This window comes from Theropithecus gelada, chromosome 16 (assembly GCF_003255815.1).
Source record: "Theropithecus gelada isolate Dixy chromosome 16, Tgel_1.0, whole genome shotgun sequence".
In the NCBI taxonomy this organism is placed as follows: Eukaryota; Metazoa; Chordata; class Mammalia; order Primates; family Cercopithecidae; genus Theropithecus; species Theropithecus gelada.
Window position 1 is genome coordinate 6,070,938 of NC_037684.1, and position 18,570 is coordinate 6,089,507.

Here is an 18,570-nt window from a genome sequence, read left to right on the forward strand (position 1 = left end):
TAAGGGGTCTGGCACACTGCAATCCCAGAATAAATGGTGGCCATAATTGTGGGTGGTGGTTTTTTCTTTCTTTACTGTATTTTTCAAATTTCCTATAATATAGTTTTTTTTAATTCTAAAGCTAATAAACATAATTATTTAATTTTTTTGTTTGTTTTTGTTTTTTGAGATGGAGTCTTGCTCTGTCACCTAGGTTGGAGTGCAGTGGCACAATCTCGGTTCACTGCCACCTCCTGGGTTCAAGCAATTCTCCTGCCTCAGCCTCCGAAGTAGCTAGGATTACAGGCACCCACCACCATGCCTGGCTGATATTTGTATTTTTAGTAGAGATGGAGTTTCACTATGTTGGCCATGCTGGTCTTGAACCCCTAACCTCAGGTGATTTGCCCACCTCAGCTTCCCAAAGTGCTGGGATTACAGGCGTGAACCACCATGCCCAGGCAATTATTTAATTTTCAAAGGAATTGTGCTCTATTCCCTGAAGATCTTGAGTGGGGATCTTGAGGCTGTTCCTGGGAATGTGGTTGAGGGCTTTTTTCCAGCCCTGCTGTGGCTTGGCTTGGCTGGACAAAGACAGTGACCTGAGAACAGGGCTAGAAGTTTCTGCTTGGTGGGACCCTGGGAGGTTTATTTACAAAGGACACTCTGTCCCACGGCCCAAACTGCTCCCTCACTCCAGCATCTGCTGTATTGATTGAACCCTTCAGAGAGGCTGCTTTGACCCATCCTGTCCCTCAAACCCTGGGTCACAGTGCTCAGTGTCTGCCTTGGTCATGACAGCCTTTGGCATGGTCCTCTTTACTTAGAAGCAGCTTCTGGGTCCTGAGCACAGAAGCTGAGCTCAATTTTCATAATGTCCAGTACCCAGGAGTGGGCTACAGAGTTTTGTTTTGTTTTGTTTTTGCGACAGTCTTGCTTTGTCGCGCAGGCTGGAGTGCAATGGTGCGATTGTGGCTCACTGCAACCTCTGCCTCCTGGACTCAAGCGATTGTTCCACCTCAGCCTTCTGAGTAGCTGGGACTACAGGCATGCGCCACCACAGCCAGCTAATTTTGGTAATTTTTGTAGAGACAGGGTTTCACCGTGTTGCCCAGACTGGGACTACAGTTTCTGTTTAGGATGATGCAAAAGTTTTGGAAATAAATAGTGGAGGAAATATAGGGTACAAACTTTCAGTTGTAAGAATTCTGGGGATCGGCAGGGCGCGGTGGCTCAAGCCTGTAATCCCAGCACTTTGGGAGGCCGGGACGGGCGGATCACGAGGTCAGGAGATCGAGACCATCCTGGCTAACCGGGTGAAACCCCGTCTCTACTAAAAGTACAAAAAAACTAGCCGGGCGTGGTGTGGGCGCCTGCAGTCCCAGCTACTCGGGAGGCTGAGGCAGGAGAATGGCGTAAACCCGGGAGGCGGAGCTTGCAGTGAGCTGAGATCCGGCCACTGTACTCCAGCCCGGGCGACAGAGCGAGACTCCGTCTCAAAAAAAAAAAAAAGAATTCTGGGGATCTAAGGTGCAGTATGGATGGTGACGGATGTGTTCATTAATGCGATTGTGGGAATCATTGCACAATGTGCACGTATGTCAAATCATGTACACATTGAATATATACAATCTTTTCTTTGTCAATTAAATATCTGTTAAAATAGTGGGGATAATTGCACAACATTGTGAATGTAATTGAATGCAATCGATGACATAGTATGTATACTTAGAAATGATGAAGATGGGTGGGGCATGGTGGCTCATGCCTGTAATCCCAAAGCTTCGGGAGACTGAGGTTGGAGGATTGTTTGAAGCCAGAAGTTGGAATCCAGCTTGGGCAACAAAGCAAGCCTCTATCTCTGTGAAAATAGAAAAATAAAAATTAGCCAAGTTTGGTGGTACGCTCCCATAGTCCCAGCTACTCAGGAGGCTGAAGCAGGAGGATCACTTGAGCCCAGGCATTCAAGGCTGCAGTGAGCTCTGATTGCACCACTGCACTCAAGTCTGAGTGACAAAGTGACACCCTTGTCCCTAAAGAAAAAAATGGTTAAAATGGCAACTTTTGTGTTAAGATTTTTTCACAATGTTTTAATTTATATTTTTCTTTCTTTTTTCTTTTCTTTCTTTTTATTTTTTTTGGAGCAATCTTATTAACTGAACCACAATTTAAGTAAAAAAAGAAGAAAAAAAAAGTCCAGAATGCACTAAAAGGAGAAGGTTTCATGAAATCACCTGGGGCTGACTGAGCCACAGTAGGAGATCTGGATTTAGGCCCTGTTCCGCTTCTTATTTGGCTCCATGACCTTGGGTAACTTAACTCTTCTGAGGCTCAGCTTTCTCTTCTGCAAAGTGGCCTGATATGATGCTGCCCTCTGAGGGTGTCATGAAGCTCAAATATGATCAAAATGTGTGAAACTCTTTTGTAAAAAAAAAAAAAAAAAAACTCAGTAATTGGTCATTAGCATTGTCCTACCACCACCATCAAAGAGAAAAAAAAAAAAGGGGAAAAAAAAGAAAAAAAGGAAAAAAAAAGAAAAGAAAAGAAAGAAAGGAAAAGAAAAGAAAGCTTTATAAACAAACTACCAGAGTACATTGTGTTGCTCTGAGGATGCCTGCAATGCCACATTAAGGCTGTTCGATGGGAACCTCCAGAAATAAGGAAAGGAAGAGGAGAAACTAAAGGAATCTCTCAATCTCTGGCTCCTCACCATGAATGAGATATTATATTTTCTCTTGGATTAGCTATTTTTTTCTTTTTTTTTTTTAAATTTCTAAAATTCAACCAGAGCCTACTTAGAACTGGGTTGGCTTTTGTGGGACCTGCAGGGAGGTGGCAGTGAGACTTAAGGTGTCAGAGGAGCACAGACTGGGGAAGGCTGGGGTGCCGAGGAAGCACCCCCAACATCACAATTTTGCCCCAGTGTTGGGCAGAGGAGAAATGTCCTTAGCTTGTCTCTTCTTCCCCCTCTCTCCCTCTTTCCTCTGCCTTCATACCTTAAGTTGCCTTTCCCATCTTTCTCCTGGGAGTTTTATTTCTGTCCCTTTTTTCATCTAAAGCAACGGAAATGAATCATCTTTCAGCCTGTTTAATAAACAGCTCCATGCCCCCTGACCCCAGCTGACTCTCTCACTGGTTCCTCTGTGGCTGCTCCTGGGCTAGGCCTCACCCCCTCACAGGCAAGGCCCCCTCATGGCTGGCTATTCTTGGTAATGTTCTCCACCCTCCCTTCCCACTCAGTCCTGGCAGCTTGACCTCCTCCACCCCAGGGATGACGGGAATCACACACAGCATTCCAAGTGACAACTGCACGAGCTGCCCATAGGGGCAGGGGAAGCAAGGAGGCCACCATGTTTGGAGGGTTTCTTTGTGCCATCTCAATGACCCTATTAGTGGATCTTACAGTCTTCATTTTACAGTTGAGGGTTCGGAGGCTCAGAGAAGTGAAGGAACTTGCCCAGAGACGAACAGTTGGGAAATGTGGAAATGAAGGAGTCGACGTTTAAAGCCTGAATTTCTGGATTCCTGAATTCATTCCATTACACCATACTGCTGTGCGTGTGTGTGCACATGTGTGCTTGTGCCCGCATGTATGTTGAATGGGAGTGTGGGCAGGTCAGCTAGAACATCAGCTGCAATTCACCAGGATGGAAACCTGATTTTATGCTGAAGGTTAACACCTGTCTATCAGATGCATAATACACAGATGCATTAAGCCATATGCCTATGATAGACAGGTATTAACCTACAGAGGAGATGGCAAGTATGTGCAGTATGTATTTCACCAGGAGGCCCATGAGTCACTGAAGATGATGTCAAGGATTAACAAAGATGGGGGAGTGGGAAAGAGGATTAATGAAATGCTGGAATTTAAGACCACCTATACCCTGCCTTAGCCTCACCGTAATGGAACTTCACAGGTTAAAGTGCCTGGCTGTGTCCACCTTGGTGAAACCACACTTTTCTGGTGAACAAAATCATGCGACTATTAGTTGGACTTCTAAAAATGTGCAGGTATCATTTATAGGAGCTATATGGAATACAGACATAAAACTGCGGACGTCAAACTCCCTGGTGTAGGCATGTGTATGTGTCTGGGTTCAGAGAGTGGAATTAACACAAGTATATAAATAACCGTGATGCAAGGTAGATAGAAAGTGCTCAGAGCCAAAAGAAATTGACAGATACTACAACAGTATTCTTGGAGGCCCAGAGGCTAGAGAGATTACTCCAGGCTGGGTATCACAGAGGGCTTCCTGAGGAGGTTGCATTTGCATATAAATACGTCTCCAAATAGATGTAAGATCTTCTATTAACAGAACGTTTTAACAGAAGTTAGATTCTGGTTTCCAAGAAGCGCTGAGATGCAGACATATGCCCTTGTTCTTCTTTCCTAGACGTGGAAACTGAGACCCAGAGAGGTTGAATAGGTTGTGCACAGTCTCGCAGCTACCAAGTGACAAGCCACGATTTGATCTCGGGCCAGTGTGTTAGACTCCAAGTTGCGTGCTCCTGTCCCTCCCCGCGCGTCGGCGGAGCTCGGGGCCGGACTGGACCCGCCGAGGGAGGGGCGGACAGTCCTGACGGGGCGGGGCGGGGCGGGGCGGGGCTGGCGGCCTCCCGGGCCTGGCTGAGGCGCTGAGGTCGGGTCCCTCTCCACCTGCCGGGCAGAGCACACGGGCCATGGGCTGAGCCCCGCTGAGCCCGCCGGGCCGGCCATGGGCGACCGCGAGCCCAACAAGAAGCGGCTGCTGGAGCTGCTGCGGGCGCCGGACACAGGCAACGCGTACTGCGCCGACTGCGGGGCGGCAGGTAAGGGCGCGGCAGCGCGGGCAGCGCGAGACCCCCGGCCGGACCCCTGGCCCACCCGACTCCTCCCCTCCGCACCACCGGGTCCCGCCCTCGGCCCCCGCTGGACCCAGACGTGGGACCTGCGGGCCCGGACCCCTCCCACCCACATCGTGAACCTCTCACCCGAGCCCCGAGGGCCTTCTCCGCACCCGGCCCCGGCCCCTCCGAGTCCAGGCTCTGCTCCCCTCGCGGGACCAGACGCGGATCTTCCCACGTGCTTGGACCCCGACACGACAGCCGGCAGCCGGGAGCCCTGCTGGTCCCGCTCTCTTCCCTGGCCAGGCACCCGACCACCTGGGTCCGGGCTCTCCGTGTCTGCGCTCCCAGGCGCGCCCCCAGCCCTCAGACTCAGACATCCCAGCTAGAGCTAGAGGTCGGGCCCAGGCCCCCTATCGTCCTGTACCCCCTGCCCGCTCCCGGACACCCCCCGAAGGACTCCCCAGCGCCCCACCCCGCTGACGCCGAGGGCCCCCTGACTCAGCCTCCCAACCTGCAGCTCCGCGCCGAGTCCCGCGGTGCGCCCCCCGCGCCCTCCTCTCGGTTCCCTCTGAGTCCCGTCACTTCCACGTCGCGCCACCTCAGACTCTCTCCCCGCACCCTGGACTGCTTCCAGGATCTTCACCCCGGTCGCCGCGCAGCGGCCGGTGGTCTAACCAGAAAGTGTCAGGCTGGCCGCTTAGTTCGCCTTAGGTGGGAGAAGGGGCACCCGCCTGCCCCAGCACCCCGAGCCCAGCCCTGGTTTCTTCGCCGCGCTTTCCACTCAGCTCCTCTCTTACCTCTCCCCCTGCAGATCCCGACTGGGCCTCTTACAAGCTGGGGATCTTCATCTGTCTCAACTGCTGCGGTGTCCACCGTAACTTCCCTGACATCAGCAGAGTTAAATCCGTGCGTCTTGACTTCTGGGACGACAGTATTGTGGAGGTAGAAAGGCATGCCCGTGGAGAGCCGTGGAACTGCGGAGCTGGAGTGGAGCCCATGGGCAGGGGGCTCCCGTTCTACAGAGGGGGAAACTGAGACCCAGAGAGAGGCAAATCTAGCCAGAGGAAACACAGCCTATAAGATGGCAGCTTAGACAGAGGCCCTGAGTTCAAATTCTGGCTCCATCACGTGCTTACTTTTTTTTTTCTTTTTTTTTTTTGAGACGGAGTTTTGCTGTGTTGTCCAGGCTGGAGTGCAGTGGAGCAATCTTGGCTGCCTGCAACTGCCGCCTCCCGGGTTCAAGTAATTCTCCTGCCTCAGCTTCTCAAGCAGCTGGGATTACAGGCGCGTGCCACCACGCCCGGCTAATTTTTTTGTATTTAGTAGAGACGGGGTTTCACCATGTTGGTCATGCTGGTCTGGAACTCCTGACCTCAGGTGATCCACCACCCCGGCCTCCCAAAGTGCAGGGATTACAGGCCTGAGCCACTGCTCCTGGCCATCATTTGCTTACCTATAAACTGGGAGGCCCTGAGCTAGGCACTTAGACCTAGCTGTGGACCCTCAGTTTCCACATCTGTATTCAAGGGATACCACCATTTCTCTTTTTTTTCTTTCTTCCTTTTTTTTTTTTTTTTTTTTTTTTGAGACGGAGTTTTGCTCTTGTGGCCCAGGCTGGAGTGCAATGGCGCAATCTCGGCTCAATGCAACCTCTGCCTCTGGGGTTCAAGCAATTCTCCTGCCTCAGCCCCCTGAGTAGCTGGGATTACAGGCACCCACCACCACGCCCAGCTAATTTTTGTATTAATTTTTAGTAGAGATGGGGGTTTTGCCATGTTGGTCAGGCTGGTCTCGAACTCCTGACCTTGGGTAATCCACCCACCTCGGCCTCCCAAAGTGCTGGGATTACAGGCATGAGCCACTGCGCCTGGCCACCACCACCAATTTCACAACACTGCTGTGAAGATGATTGTAGGCTCAGTCCAGACAAAAAAAGTAGTCAGTTAACAGTTGCTGTTGGACGAGTGTGGTGGCTCACACCTATAATCCCAGCATTTTGGAGGCTGAGGCTGGTTGATCGCTTGAGCCCAGAAGTTCAAGGGCAGCCTGGGCAACATGGTGAAACCTTGTCTTTACAAAAAATATAAAAACTAGCTGGGTGTGGTGGCATGTGCCTGTCATCCCAGATACTTGGGAGGCTGGGGTGGGAAGATCACCTGAGCCTATAAGGGTGTGGCTGCAATGAGCCAGGATTGCACCACTGCACTCCAGCCTGGGTGAGAGTGAGACCCTGCCTCAAAACAAACAAACAAACAAAAAAGTTATGATTAGTGAAGTCTTGCACTGGGGGAAGGGAAATAACCTGATTCGTGGTCTAAAGTCCTCCTCCTTTCCCCCTAGGCAGAAAGAGGACCACTTTGCTCTTCTGCCCTCTGGGGGTGGAAGATACCCTCACCCTGCATGGGAATTCCATTTTGGTCAGAAAACCTCCAGAGAGCAGGCAGTTTTGCACTGTGCGGGCTGGCTGAGGGTTTCCAGGACTATTGGGGAAGCAGGCTGACGTTTACTGAGTGCCCACTCTGTGCCAGGTACTATGCTAGACAGCACTGGACTGGAGGCTTTAGTGTGACCTTACTATGTACTGGGTCTTGGGAGAGAACAATGAACAAGATAAGGTCCCTGGCCATACAGAGCTTACATTCTAGTGTGGGAGAAAGGCTGGAAACCAGTAAACCAGCACATAAACCTGAAGGATTTTATTTGCACCTTATAACTCCCATGTTATATTTTCTTTTTTCTTTCTTTCTTTTTTTTTTTTCCGAGACGGAATTTCACTCTTGTTGCCCAGGCTGGAGTGCAATGGTGCGATCTTGGCTCACTGCAACCTCTGCCTTTGGGGTTCAAGTGATTGTTGTGCCTCAGTCTCCCGAGTAGCTAGGATTATAGGCATGCACCACCACGCTTGGCTAATTTTGTATTTTTCGTAGAATTTTTACTAGAGACAGGGTTTCACCCTGTTGGTCAGGCTGGTCTCAAACTCATGACCTTAGGTGATCCGCCTGCTTTGGCCTCCCAAAGTGCTGGGATTACAGGTGTGAGCCACCGCGCCCAGCATTTTGTTTTGTTTTGTTTTTTGAGATGGCGTCTCACTCTGTCACCCAGGCTGGAGTGCAGTGCGTGGCTCAATCTCAGCTCACTGCAATCTCCACCTCCTTGGTTCAAGCGATTCTCCTGCCTCAGCCTCCTGAGTAGCTGGGATTACAGGTGCCTGCCACCATGCCCAGCTAATTTTTTGTATTTTTAGTAGAGATGGGGTTTCACCATGTTGACCAGGCTGGTCTCGAACTCCTGACCTGAGGTGATCGACCTGCCTCAGCCTCCCAAAGTGCTGGGATTACAGGTGTGAGCCATAGCACCCAACTCCCTGTTATATTTTCTTCTTCTTCCTCCTCCTCCTCCTCCTTCTTCTCTTTCTCTTTCTTTCTTTCTCTCTCTTCTTTCTTTCTTTCTTTCTTTCTTTCTTTCTTTCTTTCTTTCTTTCTTTCTTTCTTTCTCTTTCTTTCTTTTTTCTTTTTTTCTTTTTTTTTTTTTGAGATGGAGTCTTACTCACTCTGTTGCCCAGGTTGGAGTGCAGTGGTGTGATCTTGGCTCACTGCAACCTCCTCCTCCCAGGTTCAAGCAATTCTTGTGCCTCAGCCTCCCAAATAGCTAGGATTACAGGTGTGCACCACCACACCTGGCTAATTTATTGATTTATTTGAGACAGAATCTCGGCTTGAGGGCAGCGACATGCCTAGGCTTGAGGGCAGTGCCACAGTTTTGGCTCATTGCAACCTCTGCCTCCCAGGTTCAAGCAAGTATCCTGCCTCACCCTTCTGTGTCCTGGCTAATTTTTGTAATTTTTTAGTAGAGACAAGGTTTCACCATGTTGGTCAGGCTAGTCTCAAACTGCTGACCTCAAGTGATCCCCAGCCTTGGCCTCCCACAGTGCTGGGATTACAGGTGTGAGCCACTCTACCTGGCCGTTTTCTTCATTTTTACAGGTGAGATTCTCAGGGTCACTTATCAAATAAATGGCAGTCAGGATTTGAATCCTGCTCTGTTGGGATCCAAAGCTGGCGATACAGCCTAGCAGCCCCTGCAGAGGAAAAGAGGAGCAATGCTCCTCTCCCGCAAAGGAGATGCCCAAGCCATGTGAATTAAACACCTGGTGTTTCTTCCCACTTCTGCCCTCATACTAGCTATGCCACTGCTGCCAGGGTCACTTTTGGTGCATCAGCCTCTGGGTCTCTTGGGTGCCAAAGGGCCCTACTAATCATCCTGACCTATGCACTCCGTGAACCCAGCACCCACTTCTTCCACCCTCCAGGTACATTTATCTCCTGTAGACTTTCAGGGCTGCTATGGGTCCTAGCCATCTGTGGAAGGCATGATAGGAAGAATGTGAGCTTTGGAGTCAGGTCTGGGTTCAAATCCCAGTTCTCCACTTATAGCTGTGTTTCCTTGAACAAGTAACCGAACCTGTCTGAGCCTTAGTTGACTCATCTGTAAAATGGGTACAGTGATATGAAAACGGCTGAGAGGACCCAGTGAGCTAATGTGTGAGCACTGTGGAGTCCTGCCCATATGAGGCATGGTTATATCTGCCCGTGATTGTTACAGGCTGGGGCTTCCCGGCAGTATGGATGACCAAGCTCAGTGGGACATCTCCTTCTTGGAGGCAGTTTCTTCTGACTCAGCCTAAGTCAGCAGCCTCATAGTTTCATTTCACGTTTTTTCAAGGTCTAATATTACCTCAAGTTGCTGTTGTCTTGCAGTTTATGACCCACAATGGGAACCTCCGTGTGAAGGCCAAGTTCGAAGCCAGAGTCCCAGCTTTCTACTACATCCCCCAGGCCAACGACTGCCTGTGAGTGGGTGATTCCTTAGGGACTGGGTGAGGGGGCTGTCCTGGTTCCACCTCCTCCCCCTCTCCATCTTTGATGTCTTCATCTGTGGTGGTCTCTTCTATGGGCCTGGTGCGCAGGTAGATGCAGGAAAGCACTGGATACCATCACAAAGAGCACATAGGAAGACTGGTATAAGCCTCTTTCTGCCTCTATTGCCTGGGCGTGTCTCTTCTTTTCTCTGGGTCTCAGTTTCCACAGCTCTTAAATGGAGGATTTTTCTCTATGATCTCTATGATTTTTCTCTATGATCTCTGCCGGTGACATTCTTATAGCTTACAGATGGTGGCTAACTTGGTAGAGGGGATAAACACTAATATCTTACTAGACCAAGTGTGTTTCAGCTACTTTCTTTAGAGAAATATGTCTAGGGCTGGTCAGGCACGGTGGCTCAAGCCTGTAATCCCAGCACTTTGGGAGGCCGAGGCGGGCGGATCACAAGGTCAGGGGATAGAGACCATCCTGGCTAACACGGTGAAACCCTGTCTCTACTAAAAATACAAAAAAATTTTAGCTGGGTGTGGTGGCAGGCGCCCATAGTCCCAGCTACTGGGAGGCTGAGGCAGGAGAATAGTGTGAACCCAGGAGGCAGAGCTTGCAGTGAGCCGAGATAGCACCACTGCACTCCAGTCTGGGCAACACAGTGAGACCCCGTCTCAAAAAAAAAAAAAAAAAAGGTGAGAAATATGTCCAGGGCTCTACCACCTCAGCTCGGGTTGGCTCTGAACAACTTGCCTGAGCTGCAGATCCCTAAATAATAACCAAAAAATAAGAATAATAGCCATGCACAATGGCCAGTGCCTGTAATCCTAGCACTTTGGGAGGCTGAGGTGGGAGGATCGCTTGAAGACAGGAATTCAATGCCAGCCTGAGCAACATAACAAGACCCTGTCTCTACAAAAAATAAAATAAAATAAACTTAGCCAGGGCATAGTGGCACGTGCCTATAGTCTGAGCTACTAAGAAGACTGAGGTAGGGGGATTGCTTGAGCCCAGATTGCAGTGAGCTAGGATCACATGTGTCACTGCCCTCTAGTATGAGTGACAGAGTGAGACCTAGCATTAAAAAAAAAAAAAAAAAAAAAAAAAGTAGCTACTGGCTGGATGCAGTGGCTCATGCCTGTAGTCCCAGCTACTTGGGAGGCTAAGGCACGAGAATTGTTCGAACCCGGGGGCGGAGGGTGCATTGAGCCAAGATCGCTCCACTGCACTCCAGCCTGGGCAACAGAACAAGACTCTGTCCCAGGAAAAAAAAAAAAAAAAAAGGCCAGGTGTGGTGGCTCACGCCTGTAATCCCAGCACTTTGGGAGGCCAAGGCGGGCGGATCGCTTGAGGCCAGGAGTTCAAGACCAGCCTGGCCAACATAGTGAAACCCCGTCTCTACTAAAAATAAAAAAATTAACTGGGCATGGTGGTGTGTGCCTATAGTCCTAGCTACTCGGGAGGCTAAGGCAGGAGAATCGCTTGAATCTGGGAGATGGAGGTTGCAGTGAGCAGAGATCACTCCACTGCCCTCTAGCTTGGGCAACAGAGTAAGACTTTGTCTCAAAAGAAAAAAAAGCTACTAATATTATTGAGCTTTGCTTAAGTACTAGGTCCTGTGCAAAATGCTTATGTGCATGTGTTTGTTTAATTCTCTCAACAACCCTACGAGTACTGCTATTATCCTTATGCTATAGATGAAAAAACCTGAGGTTTGTGGAGGCAGAACTGGTCTAGCCTGTCTGACACCAGGGCCTGGGTGACTGTGTCATGGCATTGGGAGAATTCAATATAAGAGGGGCACTTTGAAGCAGCAAGAGGGTTCAGGTCCCCTGGAGGTGAGGGTTAGTGTGGTACTGGTACCTAGTCGCCCTGGACCTCTGCAGATCTGACTGCCGGAGCCTGAGACTCCTTCCCAGGGACTTAGACTCGCCACCAGGGCTGCTAGACAGTGCCTTGTGTAAATGGGGAGAAGGAATCCCTTTAGGCTGACCCAGCCTCATAGGGGGTATGTCTGGCAAACAGAAAGCAGCTGCATTTCAGCTGCCGAGCCTCAGCAAGGTGCTTTTGGGCAGCACACAGACTATATAGCCATACCTAGTGGTCTTGTAATTTCTCAGTGCTTAGACAATTAAGAGCTAGTAACGTACTCTGGAGTGGCTGGAGAAGAACAGCTTTCTACCTGGAAGACCTCAGTTTTGTTTCCCAGCTCTACTGTGACCTAGCTGTGAGGATGTGGGCAAGTCAGCAAATCTCTCTGATTGTCGACATCCTCATCTCTGAAATGTAGACAATGATGCCTGCATCATAGCATAGTTGTAGAGATTACATGAGATAACTTACATAGAACCTTTCACATGCCACCCGACACACTGGTTTGAATCCATTTCACCGTGTCTGCTTCAGAATGCTACCTGTCCATGGCCAGTTTTGGGGTGTGCTGGCTCAACTTGAGAGGGCCTGTCTCATCTTGGCTCGCTGCTGCCACTCTGCCCTTTGTTCCAACCGCTCAGTGCTAGGCTTCCTGCCGGCACTACACAGACATTACTCGCCATGACTCCAGCAGCAGCCCTGCACTTTAACCCTTTTTATCTGAGTACTAATGGCCACCTCCAGGACCAAGATGGGTGGCCCTTGGTCTCCATTCCTTCTCTCAGCTCTGATCTGGTGTCCAGGTTTCCACCCTCATGGTGGGCCAGGTGATTCTCCTCAATGATCTGTGGGCTGTGCACTAGGAAGGACTCTCTCGCTTTCTTTCTCTTTCTCTCTTTCTCTCTTTCTTTCTTTCTTCCTATATAGAGACAAGGTTTCACTCTGTTGCCCAGGCTGGAGTTCAGTGGCACAATCATGGCTCACTGCAGCCCCGACCTCCTCGGCTCAAGTGCTCCTCCCACCTCAACCACCCAAGTAGCCGAGACTACAGGTGCATGCCACCACGCCCGGTTAATTTTTGTATTTTTGTTTGTTTTTATTTTTGTAGAGATGAGGTTTCATCATGTTGCCCAGGCTGGTCTCAAACTCCTGAGCTGAGCTCAAGCCATCTGCCTGCCTTGGCCTCCCAAAGTGCTGGGATTACAGGCATGAGTTACCATGCCCAGCCTGGACTCTTGATTATAAGTATCAGAAACTTTATTTATTTATGTATTTATTTATTTTTGAGACAAAGTCTTGCTCTTTCACCCAGGCTGGAGTGCAGTAGCACAGTCTCAGCTTACTGCAACCTCTGCCTTGTGGGTTCAAGCGATTCTCCTGTGTCAGCTTCCCAAGTAGCTGGGATTATAGGCACGTGCCACCATGCCCAGCTAATTTTTATATTTTTGGTAGAGCCGGGGTTTCACTATGTTGGCCAGGCTGGTCTTGAACTCCTGACCTCAAGTGATCTGCCCGCCTTGGCCTCCCAAAGTGCTGGGATTACAAGTGTGAGCCACTGCACCTGGCCAGAAACCCAATTTAAACCAGCATAAGAAAAAGATGATTTTATGGGTTCTGGGGATGAGACTACCAGAAGGACAGTGGTGGAGCTGGCCTCAGGAAGGACCGAGCCAGGAGCTCAAACACCTTCAGGTCTCTCACACTGTCTCTGGCTCTCTTCCCTCCTTCTCTCAGCCAGGCTTCCTTCCCACAGCTGGCAGCAAGGCCACAAGCAGGTGCCAGGCTATACCTTCCAGCGTGGCTCTGGAGAAAGCTCCATCAATGTCTCCTTCACTTTTGACCCGGTCGGTCCATACAGCCCAGAGCAGCAAAGAGCTCTGACCTACCAGGTTGGGCCAGATGCCCAGCTCTAGTCATTCTTGTGGTTATGGGGTAAGGTCATATACACCTTGGAACATTTCCCTGGAAAAAGTGAGCGGGAACCAAACAATGAACATAACTCCACTCTCGGCTGCATGGTTTTTCTGTAGGACTCGTGGATGACAATTTCTGATTGAGGTCACATTAAACACCTACTATGTGCTGAGTAGGTGCTAGGCCCTTCATATACATTTAAACCTCTCAACAACCCGGAGGGCTAAGTGAGTATAACAATAGTGGCCCATTCCCCAAATTCAGAGGAGTTGGGTAACTTGCTCATGGTCACATGGTGGATAAATGATAGAGTGAGACCAGGTCCCAGGTGGTCAGATCCTAAGATGACTGCTCTGTCCAGTGTAGCCTGCCCAGACTTCATGGGCAGGCACAGGAAGAGGCTCCTGGACTCTCCTGCCTAAGCTCATGAACACGCAGCGGGAGCAGGCGGTGTCGATGGTCCAGGGGAGCCAGTATCTGTTTCAGTGACCTAGAGAGCTGACACTGGGGTTGCAACAGCTCAGTGGTTCTCATATAGCCCACTGGGAGAAATAATTCCCCCAGAGGACATTTGGCAATGCCTGAAGACATTTTTGGGTACCACAGCTGGGGAGGGGTTCTACTGGCATCTAACGGGTGGAGGCCAGAAATGCTGCTAAACATTCTGTGGAGCATGGGGCAACCCACAGGACAGCACAACAAGGAATTCTCCAACCCCGAATATTAATAGTACGGAGACTGAGGAATCCTAGGTAGCTGGAGCAGGCAGTGAGGCACTGCTGTGATGTACCCACCCTCAACTGCAAGGTCTTGGAAAAGAATGCATCAGTCCAGGCATGGTGGTAATCCCAGCACTTTGGGAGGCTGAGGCAGGAGGATCGCTTGAGCCCTGGAGTACAAGACCAGCTTAGGCAATATAGGGAGACCCCCATCTCTACAAAAACTTAAAAATTAGCCGGGTGTGGTGGTGCATGCTTGTGTTCCCAGCTACTTAAGAGGCTGAGGTGGGAGGATCGCCTGGGCCTAGGAGGTCTAGGCTACAGTGAGCCATGATCACACCACTGCACTCCAGCCTAGGCAACAGAGTGAGACCCTGTCTCAAAAAAAAAAAGAGAATGCATCAAACACAGCTGACCACAGGCTCTCTCTTTTTAGGGTCTTAAAGGAACAATGGATTCGAGCTAAGTATGAGAGACGGGAATTTATGGCTGACGGGGAAACTATCTCACTCCCAGGTAAAGTTATTTCCATCATCTTTTGAAATCTATGTTTTAATGAGCTCTAGAAAGACAAAGTGCCTAAATATTAGGAGCAGGATCCATCCAAGAGATGCCTGCTGTTCTCACTCTGGCCGCAGAGGCCAAGGTGTGGGTTCTTCTGACTTTGAAATAACAACACATCAGCTCATGGGGCTTTATGCTCTGAGTAGCAGAGAAGCATATTTGTCTCAGGTATTTGCAGGGTCACAAGTGTGTACAGACTCTTTTTTTTTTTTTTTTTTTGAGACAGGGTCTTACTCTGTTGTCCAGCCTGGAGTGCAGTGGCACGATCACAGCTCACTGCAGCTTCAGTCTCCCAGGCTCACATGATCCTCCCATCTCAGCCTCCCAACTAGCTGGGACTACAGGCACATGCCACCATACCTGGCAAATTTTTGTGGGTTTTTTGTTTGTTTTTTTTTTGGTAGAGATGGGGTTTCACCATGTTGCCTAAGCTGGTCTTGAACTCCTGAACTCAAGTGATCCTCCCACTTTGGCCTCCCAAAGTGCTGAGATTACAGGCGTGAGCCACTGTGCCCAGCCAGACTCTTTTTCTTTTCTTTCTTTTTTTTTTTTTTTTTTGAGATGGAGTCATGCTCTTGTTGCCCAGGGTGGAGTGCAGTGGCATGATCTCAGCTCACTGCAGCCTCTGCCTCCCGGATTCAAGCGATTCTCCTGCCTCAACCTGCTGAGTAGCTGGGATTACAGCATCATGCTTGGCTAGTTTTTGTATTTTTAGTAGAGACGGGGTTTCACCATGTTGGCCAGGCTGGTCTTGAACTCCTGACCTCATGATCTGCCCACCTCAGCCTCCCAAAGTTTTGGGATTGCAGGTGTGAGCCACCACGCCCAGCGTCAGACTCTTAATATAAATGGCAGGAAGACTCCTCCACTGGATAAACCAATTAGGAAAAGATGTCCCTGCTCCTGGTGAACTTTGTTCCATGTACAGCTCAAGGCTTGGTGAGGAGCATGGGCTTAAATTCAGCCTCCCTTTCGACCATTGTGCAGGGTACAACCTCTTCTGTGGTCCTGGATCTGTGGCAGTTTCACCCCTCCTGTCCTGAGTCCAGGCTGACTCTGACCCAGACAGTAAAGTATACAAAACCATTCTTAGAGGGCCAAAGGCAGTGCTCAGCTCTCCTGGCTACCAGGACCACAAATGACTCTATTTATTATGTATTTATTTATTGAGTCAGAGTCTCACTCTGTTACCCAGGCTGGAGTGCAGTGGCATGATCTCGGCTCACTGCAACTTCCACATCCCAGGTTCAAGTGATTCTCGTGCCTCAGTCTCCCGAGTAGCTGGGATTACAGGCATGCACCACCACACCTGGCTAATTTTTATATTTTTAGGAGAGACAGGGTTTTGCCATGTTGGCCAGGCTGATCTCGAACTCTGACTTCAAATGATCTGTCTGCCTTGGCCTCCCAAAGTGTCAAGATTACAGGCGTGAGCCGTTGCACCCAGCCCATAAATTATTCTTCAAACCAGCAGATGCCTGGAGGGCACTCATTGTTTCTTTCTTTTCTTTTTCCCCCCCACCCCCCCCCCGAGATGGAGTCTCACTCTGGCACCCAGACTGGAGTACAGTGGCGCAATCTTGGCTCACTGCAATCTCCCCCTCCCAGGTTCAAGTGATTCTCCTGCCTCAGTCTCCTGAGTAGCTGGGATTACAGGCATGTGCCACCATCCCCAGCTAAATTTTGTATTTTTAGTAGAGACGGGGTTTCACCATGTTGGTCAGGCTGGTCTTGAACTCCTGACTTCGTGATCCGCCCGCCTCAGCCTCCCAAAGTGCTGGGATTACAGACATGAGCCACTGCCCGGCCTTATTTCTAAAGTCTCATTAGGTTGATGTCAACAAGAAGTTGGGCAGGACCATATGTATTGAGTATGTATTTAGGTGTCTTTCAGAATCATTCTAGTATCTCAGGACTTTGCCTTCTTAAGGGTCTTCTCATGAGACAGCCTGATACACAGAAGGTCAAGGAAGGAAGGTTTTAGGCAGTGGGAAGTGCCCCTGAAGTGAGAAGACATCACAAAATTGGCCCCAGATGGGATCCTCGTGTACTGCAGCTGAAATAGGGAAGTTTGAGTGGAGATATTTTGGCAGCAGATGGAAGGCTCATTCCACCCTTGAGAACCTCAGAGATTCCTGAGCTGCTTGTGCATCTTAAGGTCACATGTGTTCACTCTTTGTCATCCTTGCTGCTTAAGGTAACCGAGAAGGATTCCTGTGGAAGCGAGGAAGGGACAACTCACAGTTTCTGAGAAGGAGGTTTGTACTTCTGGCAAGAGAAGGCCTCCTGAAGTACTACACAAAAGAAGGGGTAAGATGCCAGACCAACAAGAGCAGGTGCCTTCCTGAGCACTCTCACTCAACTAAGGCCTACATTCTAATCAGTGGTGCCTTTTCTTGTAGATAATCTCAGCCCCTGAGAGTTAGGCACAACATTTGGCTACTTTTCCTTGGTTATACAGTAAACCAGCCCACTAAAAATCACAATTTCTGTCCACCTAGAATCGGCTTAGACAGGTCCATGTTTAAGCCTTTGATGACCACTTGGTTTTGCTTCATTTATTCATTCACTTAAGAAACATTTATTAGGCCGGGCGCGGTGGCTCAAGCCTGTAATCCCAGCACTTTGGGAGGCCGAGACGGGCGGATCACGAGGTCAGGAGATCGAGACCATCCTGGCTAACACGGTGAAACCCCGTCTCTACTAAAAAAAATACAAAAAAAAAACTAGCCGGGCGCGGTGGCGGGCGCCTGTAGTCCCAACTACTCGGGAGGCTGAGGCAGGAGAATGGCGTGAACCCGGGAGGCGGAGCTTGCAGTGAGCTGAGATCCGGCCACTGCACTCCAGCCTGGGTGGCAGAGCGAGACTCCGTCTCAAAAAAAAAAAAAAAAAAAAAAAGAAACATTTATTGAGTATCTACTGTGTGCTAGACATTATTCTAGGCACTGAGGATACAGCAGGGAACTAAACAAAACTCTCGTTCGCAGGGAGCTTTCAGTCTAGTGAAAGGAAAGAACTCCACAATCAACACATCAATATATAATATACCAGGAGGCAATAGTTTTATAAAGTAAAATAGAAGCGGCTGCGCACAGTAGCGCACACCTGTAATCCCAGCACTTTAGGAAGAGGTTGAGGCAGGGGGATTGCTTGAGTTCAGGAGTTTGAGATCAGCCTGGGCAACATGGTGAAACCCCATCTCTATAAAAAATACGAACATTAGCTGGGTCAAGCACATGCACTTTTGCATGGTGGCGCATGCCTGTAGTCCCAGCTACTAGGGAGTCTGAGGTGGGAGAATTGCTTGAGCATGGGAGGTCGAGGCTGCACTGAGCTGAGGCTGTGCCACTGTACTCTAGCTTGGGTGACAGAGTGACACCCTGTCTCAAAAAGAAAAAAAAAAAAAAAAAAGGTAAAAAAGCAGAGAGTGAGAAGATAGAGAACAATGAGTGTGTCAGGGAGTTAGGGAGTGCTGCGGCAGAGTGATCACGGAAGGCCTCTCTGGTGACATTTGAACAGATAACTGAACAAATGTGAGCATTGAGTGACATGGCTATGTGGGGGAGGAGTAGAAGTGGGAGCAACAGTGTGTGCAGAAGCCCTGAGCACGGGTATGGTCAAACACCTACACCTTTGCACCGATTTGAGAAAGATGATCCCTCTAAGAGGGTGCAGCCCCTGGGGCCCAGTCTCAAAAATCAGAAGCCTGGTTTGCAGTGACCAGTCAGCTAGGAGCTTTTTACACAGTGCACAAACTACTTAACCATAAGCTGCAGCCCCGGCCCTGAGCTAGAAGTGTGTTTGTTGGGTATAGGGCATCAAGG

At 49.6% G+C, this 18,570-nt stretch overlaps 1 protein-coding gene across 3 annotated transcripts in view; it reads left to right on the forward strand.

Moving 5' to 3' along the window:
* The first annotated feature begins 4,352 nt into the window (after nucleotides 1-4,352).
* Nucleotides 4,353-18,570, forward strand: part of ADAP2 (ArfGAP with dual PH domains 2) — a 37,762-nt gene continuing 23,544 nt past the window's right edge. For all 3 annotated transcript variants that reach the window (XM_025363257.1, XM_025363258.1, XM_025363259.1), the window contains exons 1-5: nucleotides 4,353-4,791; nucleotides 5,621-5,751; nucleotides 9,567-9,658; nucleotides 14,619-14,698; nucleotides 16,944-17,056. In XM_025363257.1, the coding sequence (XP_025219042.1) occupies nucleotides 4,698-4,791; nucleotides 5,621-5,751; nucleotides 9,567-9,658; nucleotides 14,619-14,698; nucleotides 16,944-17,056 (510 nt within the window). In that variant the 5' untranslated portion in view covers nucleotides 4,353-4,697. The remainder of the gene's footprint in view (nucleotides 4,792-5,620; nucleotides 5,752-9,566; nucleotides 9,659-14,618; nucleotides 14,699-16,943; nucleotides 17,057-18,570) is intronic.